This window comes from Onychomys torridus, chromosome 6 (assembly GCF_903995425.1).
Source record: "Onychomys torridus chromosome 6, mOncTor1.1, whole genome shotgun sequence".
Classification (NCBI taxonomy): domain Eukaryota; kingdom Metazoa; phylum Chordata; class Mammalia; order Rodentia; family Cricetidae; genus Onychomys; species Onychomys torridus.
The window spans coordinates 56,619,682-56,638,812 of NC_050448.1; the positions used below are offsets into that span (position 1 = coordinate 56,619,682).

The window sequence follows — 19,131 nt, forward strand, 5'->3', positions numbered from 1 at the left end:
CCAGTGACCACAACCAAATAGTGTTAAGGATACTTATACATCTTTCTAAACTGAGTCATTTTGTTTGAACTATAATAATGGTATCTACTTGTTAATAACATCTCCTACTGCTTTATCATTTACAAGTCACTTTCTCGTTTCCTGGTTTTTGGTTTTCTTTCTTTGTTGTTGTTGTTTGTTTTAAAGATTTATTTATTTATTATGTATGCCAGAAGAAGGCACCAGATCTCATTACAGATGGTTGTGAGCCACCCTGTGGTTGCTGGGAAGTGAACTCAGGACCTCTGGAAGAGCAGCCAGTGCTCTTAACCTCTCAGCCATCTCTCCAGCCCCTGTTGTTTGTTTTTTCAAGACAGGATTTCACTGTGTAGCTCTGGCTGTCCTGGAACTCAACTCTGTAGTCCAGGCTTGCCTTGAACTCACAGAGATCCGCCTGTCTCTGCCTCCTGAATGCTGGGATTAATGGTGTGCGCCACCACTGCCCCACCCACATTTCCTGTTTAGTTAACATTTACTGGGCACATACACTTAGTAGTGTACCAGGCACTGTGCTTAACACTTAATGTGAATTTTAGAATTTTCAAATTCAAATGACATCAGTTTATTTTATAGGCTGGTCCGAAGGCCACAAAGCCATTAGGAACTGAGCTGTGATTCAAGCCTAGGTTGCCTCTTCGGAGGCCCAACTTCTCGTATACAGGCCAGAGGTCAAACTCAGGGGTTGTTGCTGTGTCCATCCATCTTGTTTTTTGAGACATGTTCTCTCACAAGGACCTTACTAATGAAGCTGGGCTTGGCTGGGGGCTCTGCTCCCCAGAGCTGGATTTAACATGCCACCACACCCAGCTTTTTGCATGGGTCCTGGAGAAGACTGAACAAGTCCTCACGCTCATGCGGCAAGCGCTTTGCTGCTGAGCTGGAAAGCAAACTCTTAACCACTGCATTCCACTTTCCCTTTTCCTGTGTCTTCTAAAATCAGCCTCAATGGAGTGCCGTCAGCTTCCAAGTCTCAATGAGGAGGAACACCAGGACTCAGAACCCAGCCGGTGCTGCTGATGTTGTCTACTGCCCGCCTCTGACCCCAGTGTAGAAACTGACACTGTCAAGCTGGCAGCATTCACTGGCAGACAGGATGCAGAAAGAGAGACAGGGCCTGGTGAGGGTCCCAGGATGAGAGTGTTGCTGGCTTATGTATGTGTACTCTCTCCATTCACAGGGAAAGGGTAAGCAAAGAGAAGTGCACATTTAGCTGATAGGAAAGAGAGAAGCAATGCTACTTTGGACTCAGTTCTAGCAGGCAAAGAGTTCCACTGACAGGCTGAAAAAGAGCACTGTCAATACAGCCAGAGAAAACCTGAATCTTAGTATGTAAAAGGTAACGAAAGCCATGAAAAGGAATGGCAAAAAGCCTCTTTCATAAGAGGCTAGAAAACAAAAGGAATAAAAAGGCGCTCTTGATGTTGAATGTTCTAGAAAGAAATTTCCTCATGCTCCAAAAGAAACTAGTCTGCTGTGGTTATACAATGTACATTGATGAAGCCAGACTTTACAATCTAAGCCATGCAAACCAGTCAATAATGTACATCAATTGCTTTTAAAAAGTTGTTCAGTATCTCCCTTTAAAAGGAATTATGAGTTTCAAAGCCTGGCATGAGACTGAAAATATTTACATATCTCAAAACAGGTTGTCAGAGCAAGTGGTGCCAAGTGATCTACCCCATTTCTCCCCGACAAGTTCTCAGCTTTGAAAACTCACTGTCCCCGCTGGGCAGTGGTGGCGCTCAGGAGGCAGAACCAGGCAGATCTCTGTGAATTCGAGGCCAGCCTGGTCTACAAAGCGAGATCCAGGGCAGTCACCAAAGTTACACAGAGAAACCCTGTCATAAAAAAACCAAAAAAAGAAAAAAAAAAGAAAAAGAAAAAGAAAATCACTGTCCTTTATGAATAGTTAATTCACCAATATTTTAAAAATACTTCTATTCCCCACAGATACTTGTAAACAGAAGTTAAGTCCCTTTTACAATAAAAACAAAACATTGTCACACACCAGAGTGTGTCTTGGGGGCAGTCTACGTGCAAGTCTATTTCAAAATCAAACTCAGCACCAACATGGTGGTGCACACCCCAGCACTTGGGGGGCAGAGGCAGGTGGATCCCTGCAAGTTTAGGGCCAGCCTGGTCTACACAGTAAGTTCCAGGACAGCAAGGTGAGCCCGTTTCAAACAAAAAACAAACAAACACACACACACAAAACTCATGATGGACATGCCAAGTAAAACTGAAAGTCCACTAATGGGAACCAGACATATTAAGAAGTTATTAAAATTTGAAGATATTTTAATGAGCCCTTCATAATTTCCTATTAATACCATGCACATGGCTGTATTTTGTATATACCCATATCACATGATATGGGTTATTATACCCAATAACATCCAACCTCTCCAGATGACTACATGATTTAAAGAAATAAGAGCTTCTACAGTGTAAAAATACTATTTTAAAAGGAAGAAAATGAAACACGGAAAAGTTCTAAAAGGAATGATAGAGTAGACATGGCTATTTTCTCAAATATACGGATTATAGAGCCAGATGGTCACAATGAAAATTTAATATTCAGAAATTAGAAATTGGTGGCCTATAAAAATGCCAAAATTTCATGAGTTGTGAAATTCAGGAGGTTGCTTTTCCATGATGGTTAGTAAGGGAACCTGGGCATTTGGGGCAAAATGTGCTACAATCAATATGATCAATGTCACTGAGGACAACCTCACAATCCCCTGTATGTGCTTCAACCGACATGATCAACATCACTGAGGACAACCTCACAATCCCCTGTATGTGCCACAAACCGACATGATCAACATCACTGAGGACAGCCTCACAATCCATTCCTGTATGTGCTTCAACCGACATGATCAACATCACTGAGGACAACCTCACAATCCCCTGTATGTGCTTCAACCGACACGATCAACATCTCTGAGGACAGCCCCAATAGTTAATATGTCTCCTGTGTCTCCGTCAGAGCAGAACTCTGGCTTGGTGGTGCGGGGAGTGAAAACCCAGTCCTGAGGAATCAAACCCCAAGGGCTCTGCATACATGAACACGGATAGGAGGTAGTGACACCAAAGGAAACGGGGTTCTTTCATGACCCCCCAACACACACAAAACACACAAAGCACAGGCAACCTCCGGACAGCTCAGAAAGATGATTCCATGTAATGAGGGCCCTGTGCTTATGCTATGGGGTGAATGGATGGACCAACCTCTGAAATGGTTAAGAGCAAGTGTACAATACCTGTGGTTAGTATGAAAAATTTTGTGTTACATATAGATGACAGCAACTTCATAGTTTTATTCCAGGACTATTCTGGCGAGGGATGGTGTCTGATCACAGTATGGAACTAGGCATAGCTGGACAAGCACATGTATGGTGGGATGGGTCCTGCCCAGCTCCCCAGTACTTGCTCTTCATCTCTTTACCTCTGTGGGATGTGGGATCATGACCTTCCCCATCTGAGCCCTTCTTCCTACTTCATACAAACATCCTTAGCCTGTTAAGCCTGTGTCTGCTGTGTGTCTAGGTGGCTTAAGGCCAAAGATAACATACAATGCCTTCTTTCCTACTTTTAAAAACTCTTTCCCCAAACAAACAAAAAGTGTGCAATAAGGAGATAACAAGCCAGGATCCAGTGATCTCAGTACAACAAGGACTCTTCCTATTGCACAAAACACCATACATGTCTAGTTGCAAAACATCTATGCTTGCACATCTGCTGACTAGCAGCTCAGTTAAAAATGGGTCCATCAGACTGACACAGTTTCTCTAGGTGTTCAGCTCCTGTCATACTGGAGATAACAGAAAAGCACTCAGCAGTAGCTAGAGGCAATTTGCCAGTCATACCTGTAAATCTTTCTACAGCCATCTCCTCCCAGCTATCAAAGTGAGCTCAATGACAAATCAGTTAAAAAAAAAAAAAATTGCTTTTAGAAACTTGCAAGGTTTGAATAGTCAGCAAGCCATACACAACATCTCTCCGGTCTGCCTCCTGACGGCATCTCATGTCACTCACCGATTGTGCCATTTACCCATTTGCCAGGCTAGCCCATGGCCATTCACCCCTTCTTGGCTCGGCTCTACTCATGCTGTACTGGCCCCAGGAGGCTGAGCTCTACAGAAAACGGGAAGCATCTGCCTTAGCTGTGCCCCTGCTCTCTGGCCTCTTGCAGAAGAAACTGGAGGGTGGAGGAGAGAACTGGCAGCCAGATGCCCCACCTTCCCCACGGTCCCCGCTCCAGGACCCTGCAGTCCTGCTACTGCTGCCTCCCCTGGGCTGAGTCTGGCCCAGGTCTGCTCACTTACTGTCCCTGGACTCTTAACCACACCTCATTGGTTCTCATGTCACTCGGTGTCTTTACAAGCAACCCTTTACACAGAGGCCCTGGATGTCAACTGGAGACCCTGTCGCTGCCCGTCCTGTGGTTCTCCACTGGGGTCACTTACATGCACCGTGTGGACCAGGTCAGCCGCCAGGCACTGCTTCAGCTTCTCGTCGCTGCCGGTGCCATGCAGCACCAAATCAGGCATATACGTAGCGCAGTAACCCGCCAGAAGCGAGCGGGCAAAATTTCTGACATTTGGCTTGCTGGTGCTCTGAGACCTAAAACAACATTTGAGCTATTAAATACGCAGTTAAAAGTACTCACTTGTTGTTATTACAGTGGGAATCAAACCTCCAGTGATACAAGAAACTATAATTGTTTCCTGTAGCCCATATCGGAGTCTATAAAGAGATCATGAGTGTGAGAAAAAGGGAATTTAGGAGGAAAGGAAGTATTTTTATTAAAATGGAAGGCTGGAAAAAATATACTATTTCCATGGCTAGTTAAAACTTCATTCTTCAGCCAGATGTGGAGGTGCGTGTTCTCAGTGTAAAGGTAGCCTCAGCTACATAGTGAGACCTTGTCTAAAACCTAAGGGGTCTCTTCTTACACCTCATACCACACATCCACCTGAAAGTCCATACCAGAAGAATGAAAGAGGAGGCTGGGGGTCATGGTGAACAAGGCATGGCTTTATGACTCTGACCTATCTGCTAAGGGAGGCATCCACCACAGGGAGGAAGAACAGAAGAAATCTTTTAATTGCAACTTTCAGCCATCACAGACCAGAGAACCAACCCAATGAAGTGCTGACGAAGAGTACAAAGTGGTGGGAGAGGAGCCTCACGGTGGGTGTGACCCATTACCTTAGAAGCAAGACATCCGAGCCAACCGCACAAATTACACACACATGACACCATATGCAACTCTCTCCTCCTTGCTACCGTGACTGCTGTGGCCCTTCACTGCCCCCCAAATGTCTCAGGAGCTACAAAGACAACCACCAGTCCTCTGTCCAAAAACACAGCTGCACCAAAACTGTGAGCATCCCTGGAGACTAGACAGGCTGGAAACTCCTGCAGTGTGACTGGTGATACCTCTAACATTTAAGAGAAAAAATGCATTGTGTATGAAGTGGGTGTGGGTAGTTACCATTTTCATAGTGTCAGGCTGGGAACAGACTCCAGTTCCCTGTGCAGTGTTACCTTGGCAGAGGCAGCTCCACTTCCAAGGACCCTTCAGTCCTGTCACAACTGGGACCTAGGCCTAGCAGGGCAAAAGCACACGCTTCAGTATCACTGTCTCCGAGAGCACTATCCAAGCTTTCATTCCTGGGAATGTCTCCTTCGATCCTGAAGTTGGCCTTACCACTGGCATCCCCACAGGGGACATCTGCAGCACCCAGCAGACCATGCTGCTGTCTATATCTGTTTACATGCTGTGACAAAGGTCTTTTCTTGCCTTGGCATTGCAAATCTCCAGTGTGCTCCAGTGGTCTCTGGCCACCGTCTGCCACACAGCTGGAAGGTGCAGGGTGGCCATGAGCTAGGCTAAGTTGTTCCCCAGCACATGCCATGATGTTGGCTTGGAGGCCTCTGTCCTCAGAGACGCCTTCTCCTCCCGAGGACTGGTCCTCAGGAAGGGCATTGTCCTTTTGAAAGTCAGCTTTGGAGCAACACCTAGAGTCCTGCTGGTCTTGAGTCAGGCCAGTGTCCACGCTCGGACTGAGAGAGGCACTGGTCCCACAAAACTGTCCACAGGTCTTTAGCCGCTCCTCCATTTTTTTGGTGCGGCTTTCAAAGTCGGCCTCTGGTGAGACAGAGCTTCCAATATGGAAGGTGACCTTTTCAACAGGAGGATCCTCCTGGGAATGTCTGTCAGGGCAGGGCCACGCTGCTGACCTGTCAGCTGGTTTCTTTAGCAGCTCCCCATGCAGCTCCTCATGGACAGCATGTGGGTCCATCCTTCGTCTTACCCTGGGAACCTCAGAGCTGGGAGGTCTTGAAGAGTCATCTTGGGGTGCCTCTTGGTCATTCTGTTTGTCCTTACAGACTATGCCTTGAGGTGTCCACGAACTGTCAGGTTCTGCCTCTTGGAACCCCATGCTACTGGCCTCAGAACTCTGTTCTGGCCTCTTGCATCTGTTTCTGTCAGGTTTGTGACCCAGCTCACTGGTATCAGTGCCTTCCGGGATCTCAGCTGCTCCTCTAGGCTCTGCGCTCCCTGTTCCAGCAGTCACTGGTGGTAGGATTGGCGGGACAAGAGCAGGCTCATTTCTCACCGTAACTACCACATACTCAGATTCCTCCACCTCTCCTTTTTCCAGGGCTGTTACAATCTTGCTCCCATTTATAATTTGGTCGTCTTCACTAGGATTCCCACTCCAGGTCAGCTGATTCTCTTGTAGCTCGGAGCAACGGAGAAAGTAGGTCAGAACATAAAGGATGCGCTGGACCAAATCCTTCTGCTTTCCAATCACCACTGTGCGGGTCAGTCTCACTGGAGAGCCTATAGCTCCATAAAGGTCACCTACAGGGCAAAGATGGACAGAAGACAAAGTCCTCTGGTGTTAGCACATATGGAATATCCACCCTCTATGAGAACAAAACTACTGGTAACGTGATTCCCAGCCTCCAATCACTTATTGAGGCATCAGATATAAAATTTCCAGGAATGGCCAAGTTCCAGTTGCCCCGATACTGGACTGCAGGTCTGAAAGGCCGAACAGGCTGCAGCCTAGCGTCCAGCTGAACACAGCAGAACAGGGCAGCAGTGCTTCTGGACACACAAGCCCCTCACGGGGCTCAGGTGGCTACATGCTTGTCCAAGGAAAGCGGAAGCCATTGTTCTGCATAAATGACCAGATCAAGTACATACATATCTTGCAGATTATAAGAATTTCTTAAAAGAATACAGTGGGGAGTGCGTCATGGGGAAGACTGGAGAGAAGGCTCAATGGTTAGGAGCATATGCTGGGCCTGTGTGTGAGGACCTAAGTTCAATTCCCAAGCACCCACGTCCTCGTTGGGCAAGGCTTCCCACAACTGTCTGTAATTCTGGACAGGCCATCTTCTGGTCTCCCCAGATCCCTGAACTCATATGCACATACCTACACAAGGATAAACACGTACTACAGACACGTAATTAGAAATGAAGAAGAATCCTAGGATGGTGTGTCTTAGGGTAAAATGCAAATTCAAGAATTTCTAAACTGATATGAAGTAAATCATTAAAATTACTTAATGAGGCAGTGTGTATAGGACTCTAAGTAGACTCAGTTTGATTTATAGGAAAAACTACCTACTCATGAATAACAAATGTAAATTTTGTTTATTTCATATCATATAAAAAGTTGACAGAACACAAATCATGTCTTCTTAGCTTTATTCTGATAAGCTGGTTAACACAGGCTGATGAGCCAGAGTTGTGTTCAATGTGAAGAGTGGAAACGACCGAATCAATTCAACAGTGCGCATTGCCAGGGCAGCCTGTCCCAGAACATACCAACCTCAGTGTGTTAAGAATAATGGAGCAAGCAGGGTTAAACTGGGGGGGGGGGGGGGGGACAGAAGGCAGGGTAGAGGAGAGAGTGTGGGGAAAGAGGACTAAAGATCTTCCAAAAACGTCATACGGAAACCAAATACACACACACACACACACACACACACACACACACACACACACACACACTCTCCTTAAAAGGGAGTCACCTATAACAGGGCAACAATGTTCCTACTAGATACTACAAGCTATCAAACAAAAATCACAGAGTCAGGATTGGGTTATTTCTTTTGGAGTTGTTGGCTGATGAGATCTTGTAGATGCCCCCAAACAGGCTATTGCCAGTGCTCTTCACTACACTCCAGAATTTCACAGTAAGACCCTATTGCTGAAGAGACCACATAGAGAAATCAAGCTGGTACTTAGCTGCAAGCTACATCCCTACTGGCTAACCTTCACAGTGCCTGAAGGCGTTATGCAAGCTACTGAAAGGGCCCGGCATCATCAGTCACATCCAACTGTGAATGCTGTGAGCTGTAAATAAGACTGGCTTGGCAGGATATGCCCCTGATGCAGTAGTGGCAAGAACATCATGGAGAAACTAATCACTTTTTGCTTGGATGTAAACCTGCTCCACAGAATAAAACCCATGTCCAGCACAGCCTATGGCTGGACAGGTCATAGGCCTTGGTGGGGGGATTCTGCTGAATGGAAATAGTATTTCTAATGACTTACTGTGTACCCGTAGAGCAATGCATCTCTCAAGCTTAATCTGAGAAGCTACTATTTACAGTAGATGGTAGTTAACATCGGGACCTACAGCTAGCCAAGGTACAGAGAGTAAGAGACTGCAAAATGCTTAGCCCTCCACAGAACACGCATACTATATCCCCCATGCTTAAGGATCTTTGCAGAAGAGGGAACAGAAAGAATGCAAGAGCCGGAGGCAATGGGTGACTACAAGGAAACAGTGTCTTCTGGAACCAGCAGGGCAGGCAGCTGCACACGGGAACTCACAACATGCACAGAACCAGTACAAACACAAGACAGACCAAATTCCAGCAAAGACATGGGAGCGGGGTATAAAATCCCACCCCCAGCTGTGGAGCTATGGGCAACTGTTGGCTTCTGGGAAAAGGAGAGACAGTTTTCTCTGAGCATTGTCCTGGTAAGTCAACCATACTCCAGGGCAAGACCACACACTCAAGAATATTCGGGCAAAACAAACTGGTCTTGATTTAGGCCTTAAAGAAATAATGTTAAATAAAATTAAAAGGGACACAAGGTTAGGTGAATTGGGGAGTAGATCTGGGAAGAGCTGGGGGGACAGAAGATGACTATGATCAAAACATGCAAAATTCCCAGAGAACACAATTTTAAAAAGTACTCATCACCTCATTGACTCACCAGGTTCCATCATTTCATTAGACGGCTAATGAGATAGACAACCCACGTCTACTGAATGGGTAGGCACCTAAAGATTGTATCATTATAGGCACTCAAACATTGTATCATTATATAACCAAGCCAGAGTCAGAAAGGATTCAAGAATTAACCAGAAGGATGAAAGCCATCAACAGTGGAAGGAATGTCACATAAATGAGAGGCGAGACTCAGTGACGGTGACAAAGAGGAATGCGGGAAGTCAGGACTCAGTTGGGGAATGCATCTATAGTCAGGCAGGAAGCCACAGGTTAGAGAAAACTAAAATTAGCAGGCTGAGGTTGAGAGAAACATTGTGAGAATGGGCAGGATGTTCTCTCCAGGGAACCATAAGGAAGTTTGTCCTTGGGAGAGTTTTCCCTAGTGTACAGCTTCCAAGAACATTTAAAGGGCAGGACAGAAATAATAATAATAAACAACTTCTCTATAAAAAGACAAGACCGAAGGCTTGCAGAGCTTTGGCATCTAGGAAATCACCCTGGACTTCAAAGTGAGGACTCAGAAGTATGCTGAGATGCTGTGGTTTGGTCTGAGAAAACTGCCCTGACCATGAGCTCACGTCATGCCTTCCTTCTGATCCTGTCTCCCCACACTTCAGGACATCACAGTCATGTTAGGACACGGGCTACTACCACATATAAGCTGGTCCTGGTGGTGTGGGCCCATGATCCCAGTTACTAGGGAAGCTGAGACAAGAGGATCATGTGTTCTAGGCCAGCCTGGGCTATACACAGTGACTGTCTCAACTACAAAACAAACAAGCTACACTTCCTATCCCCCCCTAAAATACACAGTTCTAAACATGTTACCAGATGGTTGGAACCTTATATATTTTGATATATGTTTTAAATTAATTGTCAAGTGTTGGAGCAGCGTGGTCTACGATCTTTCACGTAAACAGAGCGCATAGAAGGATTTTCACAGGTCACAAAGGTTATTCCTGTAGCTAGTGCAGAGCATCGAAACTAGAAAAGCACAAACCCCTCACTCAGGGGAAGGATTCAGTCTCCCATTTTAAAAAAATGGGAAAAAATGGGGAGTCTTTTGAAAAGAGGAGGTTGTGTTGCAAATGAAATGGATAAAGAGGGAAAGCATGTTGCTAAGAAGGGCTGGGACACTCAGCCAGAGTACTTACAAGCCTGAGGACCTAGGTTCGTTTCCCAGCATCCACAACAGCGAGCTCCAGGGTCAGTGATGAAGTCCTTCTCAGGGGAACAAGGCAGAGAGTGACAGAAGAGGACACCTGACAGGGCTGCATGCACCTGCACACGTCTATACATGTGTACATATGTATGTACGCACCACGCATGAACACACACACACACACACACACACACACACACACACACACGCATGCACGCACGCACGCACACACGCGCACACACACACACACACGCACACACGCTGTTGAATGAAAAGTCATGAGAAGTAAAACTAGATGATGGTTAACATCAAGTGGGCAGCATTTTCTATAGGAGGAGGGGAAAGAGAAGATGTAATCTATTCTAACAAGAAGAAAGTATACAAGTATTGATGACCTTTTTAGCCAGAAAATAACTAACTGCTGCAAACAAAGGATAATACTCTGAAACACACTGATAAATTCCCCTCCAACCCTCCTGAAGAGTTAGTTTCCTTGTCTGTAAAATGGGAAGTCTTACAAGTGTCTTGAAGATGAAAAGACGTAACATGTTTGTGACAGCCAAGCCTGATGGTCATTTAATCCTCAGACTGAGGAAGAGCAGATCTCACCAGGGTGAAGAAAAAAGGATGGCACATGTGAAAATGGATCAAGTGGGATTACCCATTCTGAAGAGAATAAAGAGTGAAAAAAGATGTACACAGCCCTGGTCTGTGGGCCTCATCAAGTACAGTGATACGCACACAGTAGGGATTCTTGTTCACAGCCCGGGTCTGTGGGCCTCATCAAACACAGTGATATGCACACAGTAGGGCTTCTAGAAAGAGGGGGCAGGGAGACTGGAACAAAAACGGATTTTAAAACAAGGATTCCCAAAAACCTAAACTTCACGGATGACACAGGTCTGAACATTCAAGAAGATCATGAACTCCAAGCAGGAAAATCCAAGTAAAAGTAAAAGCAGACATGCTCTAGCTGAACTGCCAAGACCAAAGGTAAGAAGGTATTTTGAAGAGAGCGGGAGAAAACCCACTCAGCTCAAGGGCAGGTAATTCTATGCTGAAATACCACATCCTAAAACTCACATTTACGGAACATCTGTGGGAGTCACTCTCTTTCTAGTCTACTATCCTGTTTAAATGCTTTTCTAACCCACAAAGGGCTTCCACAGGCCACTGGTGGACAGTATCCCTAATGTGGAAACCCCTGTACATGGTGCCCATGGGGACAAAGGCACCAGATCACTGCGCTCTGTGGAGCAAGTCCTTGAGTGTGAAGACAGACTGTGGCTGAGAAATCACAAGGGTGAGATGAGACGTGTAGACTGTCCTGATGAGCTCTCGGTAAGCTGCTGAAATCATTCAAGATAGAACCATTTTTATTACTTAGGAAACTAGATTAAAATCACATCTGCACCGCTGTTCAGTCCCCAGAGCTTATGTTTTCCTGCCTATCACGACACACAGAAACAACTGGAGTTGAAGCATGTCCTCTGTCTAATCATGGGAATGCCTTCATCGTTTGTGATCGTGGAGATTCGATCGCTCACACTTGTCTTTACAAGACTGTCCTAGGCCTTCTCTGTGCAAGGCTTCCCTGCCTCCTGGAACTACTCCGATCAATACCAGACCTTAGAGGGATTCTTCTCAAGAAGAGAGAACTGAGGACCTTCAGTGGTGTATGATCTCCAATGAAAAGCCATGAGCAAGCCCACAAGAGGGGATTTTTGCCTTGTTATGCAGAACACAAGGAGTCAGCGGCTCCCAGTTAGCTCAGTCCCACAGGAGAAGCATTCCTGAGTCTAAATGCATTTATCTAATTAAATGCATGTGGCTTAATTACCACTGTTTGAAAATCAACTCTGCAGCAGGACACACTGTATTTCCTTTAATATCCAGACCGATCCCCTGCAGGAATAAATACTACACTTTGAAAAGAATGTCTTCCCATTGAGAACAACAACAGATGTCCTCGAGAAGAGCTACTCATCTCTGAGTGGTGGGGCAAGTTTTAAACTGTTCCTTGTAACAAGCACCAAAATATAAAGCACTGTACTTTTTATTTATTTATTTATTTTGAGGCAACACCTTGGTTAAATAGCCCAGACTGGCCTACAACTCATAATTCTCCTGCCTCAGCCTCCCAAGTCCTGGGATTACACGTTATATGCAGTCACTCCCCGGTCTAACATGGTTTTATTCCCTATGAATTCTTTAGTTAATTCATTAAAAACACACCTATTACTTACCCTAAGAGATGTGTATCTTCTTTTGTGTCTCATAGGCATAAGGATAAGAAAGTATTTTTACTGCTATAAAATAAGGACACCTGTAACAGGTGGGGGTGAGAATCTCACCAATCAGTATGTGTGTCAGGCACTAACAAGGCTACTTGTGTCATGGTGTCAGCTTTTGTTACAGTGACTGAAACACCGTTTTCTAGGACGAGAGTGCTTTCCGCAGCCCACTGCTTTTCCTAGCAATTACCATGTGAAGACTCCCTCAAGAAAGCCTTCCTGGAAAACCTCATTCATTCTCTTTCTTCCTCTACAAACGCCCCCCAATGTAGGTCACAGCATCCAGAGCAAAGGTGCTTTTGTACAAATGATTGTATCTCACAGCAAACACCAAGTCCTGGCCCCATCCCATGTCATGTGCAGAGTGCTTGCTTAGCCACATACAAGGCCCCGGGCAACATCACTAACACGCCAAAGGAAGAGGCCCAGGAAGCTAAGTGACTGCCTTCAGAAATGAACCAAGTAAAAGGCTTCTGGCCCCCACGTCCGCTGCCATGACACTCCCACACTGTGGATGTTCTCCAACGATGGATCAACACCGTTCCCCGGGCAGCTGACTACGGAGGCCTGAGCAGGTGTGACTCCACTCCGAGTTCCGGCACACAGGTAGGACCGAACGCCATGTGGTCACATCTTTGTCACTGTCACACTCGCTTAGAGCACGTCCAGGTATGTAACCCCAGTCTCACCTACGAAGTGCCCGATTCCTACACCATGCCTACACATGTGTGTCGAGAAAGTACTGCTACCATTGACCACAAGACCGAGTGACAGACGAGAGACATCACAGGTCCGGTGTGGTCAGAGAGGTGGGGGGATTAGAGGGTGCCACTTCCCCCGTTCTTCTCTCTCCCCCCATCTACTCCACTCTGAAGGTGGTGGTTCTCACTCAAAGGTGCCTTTTGTTACCCCTCTGCCCAGGAAGTTTGGCAATGTTTGGAGATGTTCTGATGGTTATGACTTTGGGCAGAGAGGAGCGTGCTGGGATCTGGTGATGGAGGTCAGGAGTATTGCCGAACAACCTATAAGATGTCAGGCAGCCTCCCCTGCCCCGTCACAGAGGATTATCTGGCCCAAACAGTCAGTAGTTACTCATGGAAACCATGATAGGGTGAACAGCCTCCGTGAGGTGGAGAACTCAGTTGACCTACACTGTCTCAAAAGAGACAAAGCTGCCAGTGAGGGAAAGGGATGAGGGTAGCTGCCTGTTAACTCGAATCTGTGCTCCAGCCTCATTCCTGCAAAAGCCAGTCCTTGAGTGACTGGGTTGGAAAGCCAGTACAAGCTGTAAGTTGCAGCACTGCCTGCCCCCACCCCCATTTCATCAGATATATTCTCTCAACAGTCAAATCAGGTACTAACCCAGCTGTGCCCAGAGAGGATTGTACGGATGTGTTTTGGCCAGCATGTTCACCGACTGAGAGGTACGCTTCTCCGAGAAGGCTTTAATGGGAGGGTGATCAACAGGCATCACAGTTGGTACCCAGGCCAAATGGTATGTTAACACCGCAGTCAATAAGGCAGCGAAAAACCTTGGGGAAATGGATAAAAGCACACCCACATTAGTCAAATGCAGGACAAGGCCACGTGCTGTGCAGTACACACCCTGGCTCAGGATTTACCCACAAGTCTCAGTGGGCTTATGCTTACTGGTTTTTGTTGACTTGCTCAATCAGAAGTATAAATTCCTTGAGAAAGCGCTGGCAGAGCTGGTTTTTTTCCAACGTGCTCGACATCATGGTGAGCCATACTGGTTCAGCTATTCTTGGAACAGAATACAAGTTCCAGATAGTCCCCCTACAGGAAGAGAGAAGGGACAAACTGTCATAAACAGTTATTTTGGGTATCTTAGTGTCAAAGAATAAAGGTGAACACAGTAATTTTGATACATGTATTCCTTAAGGAATTAAAAAACGAACTGACACAGGCTGGCAAACTGTGGCTCACACAAATCTGATTACTAGCATTTTTATAAACAAAGTTTTATTGGGACACATGAATGAATGCTCATTTACTTACACGTTATCTATAAGTGCTTCTGCAAGACAATAGCAAAGTTAGGTAGTGAGACTGGAACCCTTAAGAGAAAAAGCACACCATCCCTAGCATAAAAACATTCACTTAGAAAACAATTTACAGGGAGGTAGCTCTGTGATACAGCACCTACCTATAATGCACACGGCACTAGGCTTGATTCCAAGCAGCTCCATCTCTCTCTCTGTCTCTGTCTCTCTCTGTCTCTGTCTCTCTCTGTCTCTCTCTCTCTCTCTCTCTCACACACACACACACACACACACACACACACACACACACACACACTTAACATAAATGGTTAAAAAAATCATGTCCTTCTTCCAGAATTTAAAATCACTTTTAAAATTATCTTTAAATCTATACATAAAAACTTAAACTATACAGGTTTGTAGGGCATCATACAGTCATTTTTAGATACTGTTTGTTTTTGTGGTACTGAAAATCATATCCTGATCTTTTTGCATGCTAGACGAGCATTCTATCACTGAGTTACAATCCCATCTCCACGCAGCACTCTTATAGTTAAAAAATGCAGATCAAGAGCTGGGCATACCAATAATCCCAGCATTTAAGAGACGTGGCCAGAGAACTAAGAGTGTGAGGCAGCCACAGCTCCACAGCTAGACTATCTCCAGTAAGGTGGGGAGTGGGGCACAAAACTACGCAGGACAAAGCAAGCACATGCTAGGCTGAAAATGAGATTGTTAGGTGACTCAACTCTACCTAATGTGATGGTTTTCTAAACCAAACACCCAACGTGTTTTAGATGAGAAACTACACAATGGCTCTTCTTCACTGTCATATGCGGCAACTTCTAACACAGGAGCTTAGAAAGGTTGGGTAACATGCAGAAGATATATACATGTTTAGTGACAAGGGGAGGATGGGAATTCAGGCATGGCAGGCTTTGTTATAATTTACATGGCTCTCATGTGTTTTTTTTCCAGAGTGTAAAAAACTTACTCAGGCCTTCCACTGGGCAAAAAGTCAATCCAGTCCTGAATGAGTAACACAAACTTCTCCCAAATCAAGACAGAGGAAGCATACTAGGACTAGATTATGTAGCCGTGTGCCTTAAAGGAATCAGGACAGGACACAAATCTACCTTGGCAAAAACGGAAAACAAAAAACCTTCACACCTCAAAAAATAGTACTATTGTCTGAGTTAAGAAGCTGTGATGCCCCAACTGGACATGATGCAGGGACCAGCAGAGGGTGGGGGGGGGGGGGCAGCTCTAACGGATGATCTACATCACAGCTGTCAACCCATGGCTCTGGGAACATCATGAAAGAGGGGGCGGGAAGACTGCAAGAGCCAGAGGACCGGGACATCTGCTGTGAAATAGTGTCTCCTAGAAAAGGCTGCACAAGCAAGCTCAGAACAGTGGCAATAAATATGGGCCTATTAATACCAAAGACAGTAGGCAGTGAATAACTGCTGGGAGGAAAATTAGCTAGCCTCTTCTAGCGACGAGCCTCCTTAATGGTTTGTCCAGGGCAGAGTGGTCATCCCTCAAAGTGTTTACACAAAAACAGACTCAGCAAGTTGCATCCATATATTTGTGCATACATCTATATTCATAGATGTATGTAACAAGAATAATCAAAAAGTATCAACTTAAGAGTGTAGGAGTGGCCGGGCGGTGGTGTCGCACACCTGTAATCCCAGAACTCAGGAGGCAGAGCCAGGCGGATGTCGAGGCCAGCCTGGGCTACTGAGTGAGATCCAGGCAAGGCGCAAAGCTACACAAAGAAACCCTGTCTCGAAAAACAAAAACAAAAACAAAAACAACAAAAAAAAAGAGTGTAGGAGTGGTGAAAAAGACATGGAGGGGTTGTAAGGAGGGAGGGACAGAAAGAGGGAAAGTGATAGACTTCTATTTCAATTAAAAGCATACCTGTCAAAAAAAAAAGCAGTGAAGATGATTACAGGAGTAGTCTAGGGTCAACCTACAAAACTCTTGTCTCAGATGGGCATAGTGGCGCACGCCTTTAACCGAAGGAGTTGGGAGGCAGGTGCATGTTTTTGAGTTCAAGGACAGCATGGTCTACATAGTGAGTTCCAGGACAGACAGAACTATAGTGAGAACCTGTCTCAAAACAAATAAAAAACAAAACAAACCCTCATCTCTCTAAATATTAGTACACTAGTTTCTGGAGGGGTCACTGTCAAAGTAAGTGTAAGCCTCTTCTACATACCAACCTCTGGCTTTTTATTTTCAGGTTTTCACCTCTGGAAGATTGGTATTTTGATTAGATTAGCATGCAGACTCAAGCCCCAGCCAGCTTTGAATGTGACCACAGCAAAGCCATATGCAAATCTAGTGCTGCCCCTCTGAGGAGACAGCCTACCCATCATCTTCATGGCTTTTCTCAAAATGAAACAACCAAGCAGTTCTTTTTCCATAGCCAGAGTTCAGAAAAGGTGGTAATTTTGCTTCAAGCAGCACTGACCTCACCAGCCAAAAAAAAAAAAAAAAAAAAAAAAAAATCTAACATTCTAGGAAATGTAATTTTTTTTTTTTTTTTTTAAACCCCTCAGCTATTTGGCTCATTTCCTCATAACTGCTTAGCAGTGAGATTCCATTTCCCATGTCGAGAATGACTCTGAGAAACTCAGATGAGCACAGTGGGGGAAAACCCCATACCTGGAGCAGATTACCTTGCTACCCACACTCTGAGGGCAAGAACCACAGAAAACCAGTGTCCACAGATGGTTAGCGGAGGCAGAGGTCAGTTAGAAACTGCTTACAGAGTCAGAGAAAGGGGACCAGATGGTTCAGTATCCAGACCAGGGCATGGGGCACAGGCACTGATGTGCACTAGACCCGCCCTGGCAGATGAGAGCTAGGTCTCCACGACATGCACACATTTTCTCCACGCACTCTAGGGGACAAGCAGCACTCCTGAACCCAAGTTTCAACATCTGTAACAAGGGTAAAAAAGGCTTTGCTTTCAGCGTTTATGAGACAACAGATATAAGATCATGGAACTGACTGATAAGCCGTCCTCGAAAATTAGATTTCACTTCATTCTGATGAAAACAATCCCATTAATCCAGGTAATGTATGTCTGAATCCCAGCACTCAGGAGGCAGAGGCAGGTGGATCTCTATGAGTTTGAAGCCAGCTCGGTCTAGTAGGCAGTTCTAGGTCAGCCAGGACTACACAGTGAGACCCTATCTCAAAATAAACAAAACCAAAACAAAAAACCCTAACAACACAGCAAACAAACCAACCAATCCCATTAAGAACTGTCAGGTACAGCCAGGATGACTAGGTGCTACGTCACCAAATGCTTGGTTTTACTTCATCTGTTCTCATGGGCAGAGACACTAAACAACTAAAAGTTGCCAGTCCCCTCTTCTGCTAAGAGGGAACCTCATAGCAGCCGGCAGTGCTGCTGCTCCTAACTTCCTGCTGGATTCTCAAACCTTGAGCTTTACCTGAATTCTCCCAGTGCCTCCATCAGACGACTCACGTAAAACTGGACACGGAGACTTGATTCTGCTATCTTTCTGCAGGAGATCATGGCCTTCGTGGAAGAGAGTGAGCCAAATTACCCTCTGAGAAGAAAGTCCTTTATAACTGATCTGCTGGGGCTCATTAGTGAACAATGTTATAATAAATCTAAAACACCCAAGGTAGTGACACTTCATCAAAAACCAGAAACTCCCTTCCCTACAGCAACCAGTGTCTGCCTCTAGCCTGAAAAGTCCTGAGGATCCTCATTCCAGGGCACGTTCTGACTTCCTTATGCAGGCCATCTGACACATAAAGACAGGTGCCATCTTGGGCTGCAAATCTCTCCTGTTTGCCAGTAGGTTGTAATCTTATTACCTTTCATTTTCTTATTGAAGTGTTTGCTTGGAATGGATCCCAGGGTCTTGCACAAGCTGTATAAGTGCTCTACTCCTGAGCTGCACCCCATCCCCTGCATATGCTGTATAAATGGACTACTCCTGAGCTGCACCTCATCCCTTACACACGCTGTGTAAGTGCTTGGCCAGAGTTGTACCCCGATCCTTGCACAAGCTAAGTGACTGCCCCTGAGCGTGCACTTACCCCATCCCTTACCTTTTCAATGGCGCTCTTGAGCCTGTTCATGTGGGATTCAAACAGGGGGAAGTGGGAGAAAAAGAAGTCCTGGAAGTTCTGCTGTGCTGCTTCTCTCTCACACAAGGAAAAGATGACGCTGATGGCAATTTTCTTCCTCCTAACTATGGCTGGATTAGAGCTACAGCTTTCGTCAGCCAAGCTGAACATCTCATCAGTGGACCTGGAGGAAAAGTAAGTTTGAAAAGTGTCATGCAGCAGTGACTCACGGAAG

The 19,131-nt window shown here is 45.6% G+C and overlaps 1 protein-coding gene across 5 annotated transcripts in view; it reads right to left on the reverse strand.

Moving 5' to 3' along the window:
* The window catches only part of Fnip2 (folliculin interacting protein 2), a 116,417-nt gene that overhangs the window by 18,988 nt on the left and 78,298 nt on the right, over nt 1–19,131 (reverse strand). For 4 of the 5 annotated variants that reach the window (XM_036190109.1, XM_036190108.1, XM_036190110.1 and 1 more), the window contains 6 exons: nt 18,879–19,080; nt 18,248–18,336; nt 14,419–14,565; nt 14,131–14,300; nt 5,593–6,916; nt 4,509–4,665 (listed from right to left, as the gene is read on the reverse strand). In XM_036190109.1, the coding sequence (XP_036046002.1) occupies nt 4,509–4,665; nt 5,593–6,916; nt 14,131–14,300; nt 14,419–14,565; nt 18,248–18,336; nt 18,879–19,080 (2,089 nt within the window). Of the gene's footprint in view, nt 1–4,508; nt 4,666–5,592; nt 6,917–14,130; nt 14,301–14,418; nt 14,566–18,247; nt 18,368–18,878; nt 19,081–19,131 lie in introns of those variants that run through there. The other variant, XM_036190114.1, reaches the window with a different exon arrangement.